The sequence below is a fragment of the Parasteatoda tepidariorum genome, chromosome X1, assembly GCF_043381705.1.
Source record: "Parasteatoda tepidariorum isolate YZ-2023 chromosome X1, CAS_Ptep_4.0, whole genome shotgun sequence".
Lineage (NCBI taxonomy): Eukaryota > Metazoa > Arthropoda > Arachnida > Araneae > Theridiidae > Parasteatoda > Parasteatoda tepidariorum.
The window spans coordinates 10,075,568-10,087,316 of NC_092214.1; the positions used below are offsets into that span (position 1 = coordinate 10,075,568).

Below are 11,749 nucleotides of genomic sequence, written 5' to 3' on the forward strand. Positions count from 1 at the left end.
TTTAAAGAAAAAAAAAAAGATGCTAAATTTTAAATACTCAATATATTTTGGGTTATTTACTATTGATGTATCACAGTCCTACAAATCCTACCTCAGAACTACGAACGATGATGTACTGATTAATGATTTTTTTATTTTTATTGATTGTGAAGCCACAGAAACATTAACCGAATCAAATATTTTGGACAGTGCGAAAAATAAAAACAATATAGCAATAAATTGTGCGGAAACAAAGATGAAGACGGAAATGATGATGAAATCACCAAACCTTCATATGATAAAATCATTTGAAACAATATAGTAGTACATAAAATTACACAATAGTACATAATATTTTACAAGATAACGATGTATCAATTGCTTTTTTAATTATGTCTAGTGTTTGTGAATTTAAAGCCTGTTTTGTGTTGTTTAAGTATTTGAAATGATGATTTTCTATTTAACAAATTTTCCGTATAAGGAACTTTTTATCGGCTACTTCGACAAATAGAGATCCGACTGTATATATAACTTTCCGCAGAAATTTATTTCTTCTTCAATTTCTTTTAATTTCTTCTCATTTCCGGATTTGTTTGTAACTTATTTCATGACTTAGAACATAAAACAAAGGTTGTAAAATTTACGTCAGTCAAGTCAGATGATCATTTCATTTAAGGTTACGACTATGAGGACAACTATTTCTTCCATAGGAAGGTAAAAATCATATTTATTTATGATATTTTTATAACTATTATCAGCATTTATTGCATTATGATCATAAAATTGTACGCTTAAAAAATCTTGCATCATATTTTTCAAAATATTATACTAAAATAATTAAACGGCATTGTTTAAAATACTATATATTTATTTTTTCGGACGTAAGGTGGATTTACAATTTTCGATCGCCATCTTTTTTAGGCAGTTTCTCAAGTATTAGAGTTAACTATATATTGAACTAATAAAATAAAATTTAGCAGAATTGGAAATGCTTTTCTTTTGTTTAGGAATAATCAAAATAAATTTTTTTTTTTAAATTTTCATATTTCTTTGCAAATTTAAAATATAATATTCCTATAAAAGACAAATTCTGTTATTTAACAGAAAGATTAGTAAAGCTGTCACTCACGTTCTCTGTTATACCTTTCTTTGGCATTATGTTTCTGTTAAAAATTATTTCAATTCATATGATATCCAAAACAGAACTCTTTTATAGTATTTAAAAGCTTTTTTTTACAAAAATAAACAGTCTTGATGATCTTACACTGTAAACCAGTATTTGGTGCAAAGTTTCTCATTATCCCAAAGTTTAGTTAAATAAAATATCATTTTATTTCAGTTACTCCATAAATTGTGAAGTATGATTGAGAATTATTTTCATGGTGTAATTGACTGGACCAAAATTTGGTAAAATACACTAAACTTTGACGGTGATTGTAAACTAAACGATATTTGTTTACGACGCCATGTTTTCTTTACAACTCGGTGTCAGTGTATCAGGACAACTAATGCAGATTGTTTCAAGTTTCTACTTATTTAGTTTGGTAAATGGCTTATTTGCCTGAATTAAAGTTAATTTCTTTTATGCATCCTTTTAAAATTTGGTTGGCTGTATAAAATGGCTAGAGGTATGTCATAAAATAACTTATTGCTGGTGCAACCTTTTTTTAATTTTTTTATAAAAGACATACCTTTATAAAAGAAAAAAAAAGAAAGAATGAAAATTGGCGTTTTGTTTCTTCAAAACACCTACACTATCTAGCCATTAATGACCGGACACCCCTTGAACGGCAGGTGGACTCGTCCTGGCGGAATAAATACGGAACCTGTGGTGAGGGAGAGACCATTCGCAAGCAGGCGATGGCCATACGTGCGTTAACAGTGAAACTGAGTGGACGGCGAGAGCTGAATGAGGCGGAAAGGGGCATGATCATAGGCGCCCACCGATTTGGTCATTCCATACGTGCCATCTCCGACAAGTTTCAGATACCACGGTCAACAGTTGGTGACGTCGTGTTGAAATGGGAACGAGAGGGAGTGATAAAACCGCAGTCCCGACCCGGCAAGCCCAAAATAATGTCCAACAGGGATCGACGATCTCTTCGACGTGTAGTGAAAGCAAACCGACAAATGTCGTTGGACACTGTCGCTACCAACTTCCGGGCTGCATCTTGTAGTGTTGCCAGTACACGTACCATTCGTCGGGAGCTGATTGCACAAGGATTCCATGGATGAGCAGCATCACATAAGCCAAACATCTCTCCATCAAACGCCCGCCACCGATTTCAGTGGTGCAGAGCACGTTGCCAGTGGACAGTAGAGCAATGGAAAAGCGTTATGTGGAGTGATGAGTCACGCTACATGTTGTGGCACTCTGATGGACGGGTGTGCCCCTGGCGAATGCCCGGAGAACGGTACCTACCGGAGTGCATTGTCCCCACTGTGAAGTTCGGCATTGGAGGAATTATGGTGTGGTCCTGTTTCTCATGGTTTGGCCTTGGACCCTTGGTGTTAGTGCGTGCAACCCTGAACGCAGAAGGTAATGGAGACATCTTGGACAATTCGGCGCTTCCCACTTTGTGGCAACAGTTCGGTAATGGCCCGTTTGTGTTTCAACACGATAACGCTGCCATTCATAAAGCACATGCCATCACTGACTGGTTTGATGAAATGGGGGTGCAAGAGCTTGACTAGTCATCCCAAAGTCCCGACATCAATCCAATTGAGCATCTCTGGGATGAGTTGGAGCGCCTGTTGAGGGCCAGACCACAACGCCCCAAAACCACCACTCAACTCTTCGCCATGCTACAGGAGGAATGGCGGGCAATACCTGCCGCCGTGTACCAGCCCCTAGTGGATAGCCTTCCTAGAAGGGTTAAAGCTGTGATTCGGGTGCGTGGCAGCCCTACGCCCTACTGACTTGATACTAGCACCTCATGTATCCGAAATGAGGGGTGTCCGGTCATTAATGGCCAGATAGTGTACTTTTGGTGCTATCTTTAACTGATATTTGAAGCCAGTAAAAAACCCAAAGTAGAATGAAATTGAACTCCACTTCAGGTAGCCAGCAAATGAATACTAATTTTTGGTGCTACGTTTCTCGGAATTTTTAACAGTGTATTTGGCATTTTTGGTTTGATACTGATGAGAACAGTTTTAAGTAAAAGTTTTTAAAAACAAATAACCCAGTTTTCATTTTTGCTTATTACAGCGCCATCTGTATATGTAAATATTTTAAACACCAAATTTAAATTTTTTGCATATTTCTGGAGATATTGAATAATTTCCATATTTTTTGGACACTCTGAAGACACCAAAGGTTTCAAAAATTGTTTTTTCAAAAGAATTACAAACTAATAATAATAATAATAAATAACTTTAGAAACATAATATGCCAGGTGATCCGTAATGACCACCCTTAAAATAAATTTTTTCTTGTGTGCACATAAAAACTGATTATTAAACACACCTCTAAACTTCACCAAGTAAGTTTTTTCATCACACCCTTTTTTATTCTACAGTTTACTGTTTTGTGACACCCCTTTGCTTTTTTCTCTTCATTTTTTTACGAGGATTCTAAAGTTTTTGATTACGGTTAAGTTCGTGTATCTGAATGCAGAACTTTATAAATACAATCCCTGGCCAAATTATTAGACGCACTATAAGATTTTATGTAAAATCTTAATTAACAGGTGATACTATACAGCTTTATTGTTTTTACGCGGCTGAAACTGGTTTACACTTGATTACGTTTGTATAACATTGTAATACAAATTGTATTGTACATTGCATTGGTTAACATTGTAATACAATACGTTAAAAATAAATACAAATAGAAAGCATATTAAAAATCTCTTGAATTAAAACCCATTACATGTTTGTTTAAATATAAAAGTATTGCATATAAACTCGTGCAAAACATGGAATTATTAAAAGACGACAGTGCGTCTAATAATTTGGTCAAATTATTATAATATACCAATATAATATCTGATATAATAAATATTCTATATTTGTATAATATATCGTCTAGTTTATCCAATCGTTGAATTTATATTATCTATCGTTTAATTGAACCAATTGATACACGATCGTAAACAAGTGCAAACCGGTTTCAGTCGCGTCAAAACAATAAAGCTGTATAGTATCACCTGAAAATTAAGATTTTACATAGAATTTTATAGTGCGTCTGATAACTTGGTATATGAGAAGATTTGATACTCGAAGATGGCTCTTTTACACATGCAAGGATATTTTTTTTTTTCATTTAGAAGATGAACGATCCTAAAGATTCCAAAAAGTCAGAAGAAATGCCTAATTATGGTGCTGTTTCTGATTCTAAAAGTGATAAAAAGAGAAAATATAACTCAACTCAAAAAGTATCTCTTCTTGCTCTGGCTATTGGAGAGTTCTGTGCTGGATCTCTTGCTTCATTGCAAGCTCCATTCTTTCCAGCAGAGGTAAGTGCCATTTTAATAACGCCAATATAAGTTGTCAGAGCTGCGATGGCTCAGGGGAGGTTCGTCTTCCAATGAGGTGAAGCGGGTTCCCTGCGATGACTAGTAGAGACGAATTCCGGCTAGCACCGACCACAGTGCTGACGAAAAACATTCTCAGGGGTAGACGGATCACGGGTTAGAGTCTCCTTGCCGTAAGGCTAACCTTGAGAGATTTTCGTGGCTGTCCTCTCCGTGTAACGCAAATGAGGGTTTGTTCCAGTAAATTTCTCCCAATCGTTGATCCAGGAGTTCCTTTGTCTTCTGGATTGTGTTCAAAATGACAAGGCTACGGAGTTGAACATTAGTTGTCGTAAACCAAAAAATTGGATCGGCTGTTCAACGACGTTTATAAATGATCAACCTGTCAAACGATGCATTCACATTAACCTTTTTATTTTTTTAACAGTATGAGTCATATGTATTATTAACAAAGAAGAATTTATTATTATCAATCAGGAAATATTGAGTTCGAATTAGTGTTGATGGAGTAATGCAGAGCTTTATTATTAGCATTATTGAAAAGTTCATAACCTTCAACATGTTACTTTGCCCTTGTCATGTTGTTACCCTTGTCTTCTGGATTGGGTTCAAAATTACAAGGCTGAGGAGTTGAACATTTGTAGTCGTAAACTCTAAAAATAGGGTCGGCTGTTCAACGACATTTATAAAATTAAATATAAATTGTCAATCTATAGTTTTTTGTAAATTCCCCTCTCAAAAACATTTATGTTTAAGTAATAACCTCCTTAAATTGTATTCTTATATTTTGTCAATTCTGTTTTTTTCTTCATTTCTGCTGGTTGTGGTTTATATTCATCACTTGCAGAAGTATTTTTTTCTTTCAAGTTGAATCAAATTTTGTTTGTATAAATTAGAATACGATTTGTGTGACTAGAAAAAAAGAAACGTGGTGGAGTGTTAAAATCATATTAAATTATTTTATTCTCTGACTTTTTATCGATATTCACATTATCGCTTTGAATATTTGAAATATCCGATTTAATGTTAATTCATTTAATATTTTAATATTTATTTAATATTATAATTTCCAATTAGGATATATTAAGAAAAAAGTTGTGAATATCGAGAAAGTGTGCACCAGTTAATAGCTCTTAACCTTTAAAAAAATTTCAGTGTGGGAAATACCGGGCAATGGTCAACATATTTCTTCTTGGTTATTATCCAGTCATAAGTAATAATAACCGGTTTTACCAATAACGACTATGTCTTCTGGTAAATGTGTGCACTATTGAATTTTTTATATACTCCCCGGTATTCCCTACACAGGTGTTTTTAAAGAGTCATTGCCTCATATTATCCCAACAATAATGTTTATTATGGCAAATTTTCATTGCCCGGTATATATTTCCCAGGTGTTTCCTTCACTCATGTTTATTTATCTCAAGATTTTTATGGTTAAATGTCATTGCTCCGTATTCCTTTACACACTAAGAAATAAAACTTTTGACGATTCACCAATCTTTAAGCAATATTATGCTAATTTTAAGAATTATTTCGTTACGAAATCAAGTGATTTGTGACAAAACGCGAACTCTGTTTCGTGAATTGGGAACCTCATTGCAGTGCATTAGGGGAGATTTTATTATTTTTTGCTTGTTTTTCAACATTAGGCTCCGATTGGATGTATAGTGATCAGTGAGCTGATCTCCTGGTTCTGTGTTCGAATCCCGGTCAGAGTCACGGATCCTTCTCTCCTTGTACTCTAAAAATTTGGGTCAACTAATAGGGTGCCCCTGAAAGGTCAGCACATCTACCCTTCTGATTCCCGAATGTCAATAATAGGGGTGGGCACTGGAAAAAAATTTTATCTCTACTTGTGTTCTAGTATTAATTGAGATCTATATTATATGTTTTTTCATGGTTATATTTCCTAATGAATAGAATAAAAATCTGCGAGAGAAATTCTTAATTTGACAAAAGTAGAATGACGATATATTTCTTTACTTTTCTCGAATTTCGTTTCTTGAAGAAATGAAGATAGTTATTTCGTCACTTTGACAAAATATTCGCTCAGAACATATACCAGGAAAAGGTTTCGTCAAAAGTAAAATCTAAGTATCCATTTTTTACAGTGTACTTGATGTTCCCTAGACTGATAAGGCCATTGTTCGTTATTATTCAAAGACTAATGATTTTTATAGTTAATTATCATTGACAAGTACATAAATATATTACATTGTCCGGAAATTCATTAGGGGAACAAATTCATTAATTTCGGTTTTCGCAGTTCATAAAAAAGGAAAGAGATTGTGGATTCTTTATGTCCCAAATCAATATTATTCATCAATGTCTATTTATTTTCAACTTCTTATGGCGAGATCCTTTTGGTGTCTTCCTATGGAGAAGAGTTCTGTATCTATTAAGTAACCAAAAAAAATTTCTTTTTGCCTTATATTTTACTGAAATTTATTTTGTAGTAATTAATTACCACTTTTTATTTTTAAGACTCTTAGTATATTTACATTTTTTTCAGTAGATTTTAAAAAGTTTCAAAAATACTAAAAATTTTAGGAGGTAAAATCAGGTAACAAAAATACATTTCAAAAAATAAAACCAAACTCAGATATTCTAAAAGAATAATTTAATTTTATAAACAGCCCTAGGGTATTCACATACTTTTTCTTAAATTAATATGAGGAAAAAGGGTCTGAGTTCACTTCGTTTAGAAAATTAGAAATAGTTCTATTTATAATTTTAATTCAAATAATTAATTGTAAATTGTTATATTGAAAATAATTACAGGGGGAGTATGAATGATTTAACCAGTGTCAAAGGATTGTTTATTTACAAGTATTCGATAAGTTTTAATTCAGATAATTTATTATATTTAAAATAACTACATGGCTGACCTAATCCAATTTTAAAGGACTGTTAAGTTACTGTTAATTACTGAAAATGCGAAGATCGGTGATGTACGGAAAGATTTGCATTCCTCAATTTTCTGGTATATGCTACAAATGTATGATGCGTGCACCCATAAATTCCCATCTTAACGGTAAACCAGTTTTGTTATGTAGTACCAATGACTTTTAAAAAAAGCAGTGATGTGTACTTACGGTGTTGTTGGCATTGGTGCTACATAAACTTCATTCTTCCCAAGTTGGCATTGAAGGTATTTAAAATTTGTTCTTCTAGCGTTTATATGCCACCAATACCAACACTTCAGGTATACATCACTGCTGCTGAAATGGAAATTTTTTTTAAATATTTATTTTTTTATTTTATTTCTAACAGCAGCACTTGATATATATCATTCGCTTGAGTGTAAAAACACTCCACACAGACCCATAAGGAAAAACGACAAAATATTCGAAATACCAAAACAATTAGAAGAAAGAAATATATTAAATAGAATATCAACAATAGAAATCTAAACATAAACAGAAAATCAGTAGTGCTTGCAACTGTTCCCTAGCATTCCATAGATGTTGCCAGTAACTGCAGGACAAACACCCAGATGTTCAGCATTCATTGGGGAGTCCTCCCACTCAAGACACAGTTTGTATCGGGAAAGATCTTAAATCTATGGAGGTGAGCGGCAAGGTAGTCGTGTCCGGTTTCCAACCTGAAGGCAACAACCGTCTCGGGTGATTTCATTCAGAATATCCCTCCAGACCACCAATTTTTTCATTTAAATTATTTTCATGACTCTTAATTATCTCGTGTTTTTAATTATTCTATTTATAGAAGCGTAAGGAATTTCTCTTCTGGGAGCTCTGTAAAATAGCAGTTCCTTTTAAACAAGAAGATCTGCCATCTCGTTTCCGTAGATATTACAGTGAGAAGGAACCCACTGTAACACAATATTCTTTTTTAAGGACAAAAGTAGCCCAAAATTCTCTTTGCAACTTTTAATTCCGAGAGAGTCTAAAAAATCAACAGCCTGGATTGCCGAGATGGAGTCGACAAATATAACGACATTCTCTATGTAATCCATTCTTGATAATTCTTGTCGAGAAGTAGTTCACCACTTCCACATCGAAAGGAGTGGTCCCAAACTCAAATCAAATTGTAATAGATCAGAAAAAAATACCCAGATGGAAAATTGTAGAAACATGGTATTTAACTTGATAATGGAACTGGTTTACCATTAGGATGTGAACAGTGTCACCAAAGTTGCCCACATTAAATAGATATACCAAAACAGTCTTTTGTAACTGAATTAATTATTTAAGACTACTTCTGTACTAATAAAATTGTAAATAATGTTGAACTGAAGTAGAATAAAATTTGGGTAAAGTGTTACATAAGGTGATTATAAAATAATTTTGCTGAATATTTTTTGATGCTCTTTTAACTATACCCCATGGTGTAAGGTATTTATTCCTACATGGCATAATTTTAGAGAAAATGTTTTGAAAGAGGCATTATAAGATATAGATTGATGTTTATAACTATTATCCAGATCTCAGTGTCACAGTTTCAGTGACAAAATGGCAAAACCTATTTTTTTTCATTGAAATGTGGTATCCACATGAAAAATTTCAGTGTGTTTAGCTTGAAAAATGGTAGAGAGAGAGAGAGATGGAAATTTCGCGACAGATTGCATTAGTCTTTGCTAACTAATATTTATTTTTATTTTAGGCAGAGAAAAAGGGAGCAACAGCAGCTGAATATGGTTTGATATTCGGAGTTTATCATATTACAATTGTTCTTACTGCTCCTTTGATAGGAAAATTGGTAATAGAAAATTATGAATAATTGTCTAAATCTTGATACTCTAATAGCTTTTTTATTGTTTAGATCTCCATTTTCAATAATGTTTGTGCAATTTCAATAAAAGCATTTCAGCTTAGATTTCTTAAAAATTACAATAATTCTGAAATAAACACATATTTAAGAGGGGCTTATAAATCAAAGACACTGTTTTGATCCTTTTCGATCTTGTCATTTATAATTGAAGTAGTAAATGTAAGTTGTAGGAATTTAGAGTTTAAAAACTCACTTTATCATTTACAGTTCTGAATACGAAGACATTGCATGAAAAGTTACATCTGTAATACATTCATTCATCCCAACTCGGAAGTTCGAGACTTTTTCCGCGTAATGATTATGCTCAGTGTTTAAATGAGTTAGGAAAAGTAAGCACGTAATTTCTCTTTAGTTGTTAAATTTGTTTCGAAAACTGAAAAGGCTCGTTTTTTTTTGCTGTCCGTTTACGTAAACACGCATTTCATGCAGTGTCTTGACTTAAAAACTCATTGACGTTGTATAGTAACGACATACAGGGTGTCACTAATTATTCGGTAAACGTTAAAAATATAATTCTTATGTGATAGGCATAAATGCGGCTTCCAAGAGTTCCCTTTTTTAATTATTTCTTTTCGTTAGATGGCTCAACAAGTAGTAAACCTATTAATCAAGGAAAAACAATTAGAAATTCCGTCCTATTTTTTAGAAATCTTTGAACGGATGAAAACTACATTAAGATATCTTTGACGTAGCCACAATTACATGTCTTAAACGAAGGACGAATTATTTTGCACATCAAAAACGAGACGGAAATAAAAAGCGATTGAAGTGACTTACATCACCATCTGTTGGAAAATTGTTAACCCTCATGTCAGAAGGTCAGAAATCAACACAATTTTGAGGTTAACTCAAGAATTAATGAACAAAATCTAATGAAATTTTGTATGCAGCTACACCCGAACGTGCCTAAAATTATAATAACTAAAGCACAAGCATTAAAACAATTTGGTCCAGATCTAATGTTGTGAAATCGCACTTGTGGAGTGTTTATTTTGCATGCAGCTCTTCTAATGACTTCTCAAGCTGTTTATTTTAATACATGAAATATAAGGGTGAATAAATTCGATTCTTTAATTAATACCCGTTTTTATCCCTTGGAGGTGTCTGAGTGAATGGTGGCTAACTCTTTTAAGAGCTTCTCAGACAAGATCTGGCCTCTGTATCCTCTAAATATATTCAGCTTCGATAACTTGTTTTTCATCTACAAAAATGAAATTATTCTCTCTAAAAACTTATCCCAGCTCTCCAGAGACTGACGTGAACCTTCTCAGTGGACTCTCTTTTCTGACTCTGAACTTTGATTCTTTACGCGTTCATAAATGAAGAGAACCCTCTTGAAAGTGGGCTGTCCCCACTGGTCTTTCAGGGAGGTACCTACACTTTTCCTTTTTGTTATCATTATTTTTGCCATACTTTCATATATTTCCATAAAAAGTTTCACTTGATTTGTTACATAATTTCATGGGTTAGAATGTGTTCCTTAACTTTTGAGTATGAGTGTATAAATAATAAATTGTTTTAAACTTTTTGGCCACAGTAATGTAAAAAGTTGAAAATTTTAGGTATACTTTAGTAATTGTTCCACATCTATTGTAAATATGTCAAAAACAAACACTACATTGGGTATCGTCTATACAAAATATACAAAAAACCTAAAGTAAATAATAAAATAAAATAAATAAATAAGTAAATGAAACATCATGAATGACTTTAGATCTAATAATAGGATTTGCCTCATTCCTAAGGGTTCAGGTGGGTGACCTCAAACATGCCATTTCGTTTAAAAACGTTTTTCAGTGAATGTGAAAAACGTGAATGTGAAAATCCGATCATTAGATCAAAAGTTACTCAGGGTGTTTATTATTTTTTTTTTTGCGCACTGTTCATTTTTTGATATTGCTTTAGGTTGGACCCCTTACTCCAAAATTTATTTTAAATACTGGATTCTTTGTATTAGGAATAACGAGCATTCTTTTTGGGTGAGTATCATTACATTCTACTAAAAAAATGCACAATATTAAACTTTTAACGTAAAAGTTTAAATTTAAATACATAATTACTTAAAATTCTAAATTAGAATAAGAGTTAATGGAACAAGAGAAAAGACATATATTTTTTCATGAGTCGACAAAATCTTTTTGAGGGAAGAGAATGTAGGGTGGAGCGAAATAAAAAGTTTTCGATAACTGAAAAGCACCACCTCCCAAAAGTTGTATATGGACTAGCATATCATTCGTGAACTTTTTCAGAATTTTTATGCACCATCTTCATCATGAATAACAGATGCATATTTCGCCTTTGTTATTCCACTAAGCTATTGAAGAGTCTTTATTTTATTCTATTTTATCCCTCGTTGAACAGCCTACCCAATTTCGGGTTTATGACTACTAATGTTCAACTTCGTAGCCTTGTAATTTTGAACCTCATTGGAAGGCGAACGCTCTATCCCCTGAGTCATCGCTGCTCAAAGTTGATTAATTGATATATATATATATATA

At 33.0% G+C, this 11,749-nt stretch overlaps 1 protein-coding gene across 6 annotated transcripts in view; it reads left to right on the top strand.

Moving 5' to 3' along the window:
* Nucleotides 1–11,749, top strand: part of LOC107455839 (MFS-type transporter SLC18B1) — a 54,968-nt gene that overhangs the window by 2,936 nt on the left and 40,283 nt on the right. For 2 of the 6 annotated variants that reach the window (XM_016073552.3, XM_016073553.3), the window contains exons 2-4: nucleotides 4,251–4,439; nucleotides 9,084–9,179; nucleotides 11,157–11,230. In XM_016073552.3, the coding sequence (XP_015929038.1) occupies nucleotides 4,254–4,439; nucleotides 9,084–9,179; nucleotides 11,157–11,230 (356 nt within the window). In that variant the 5' untranslated portion in view covers nucleotides 4,251–4,253. Of the gene's footprint in view, nucleotides 1–553; nucleotides 694–4,250; nucleotides 4,440–9,083; nucleotides 9,180–11,156; nucleotides 11,231–11,749 lie in introns of those variants that run through there. The other 4 variants (XM_043044665.2, XM_043044670.2, XM_016073551.3 and 1 more) reach the window with 3 other exon arrangements.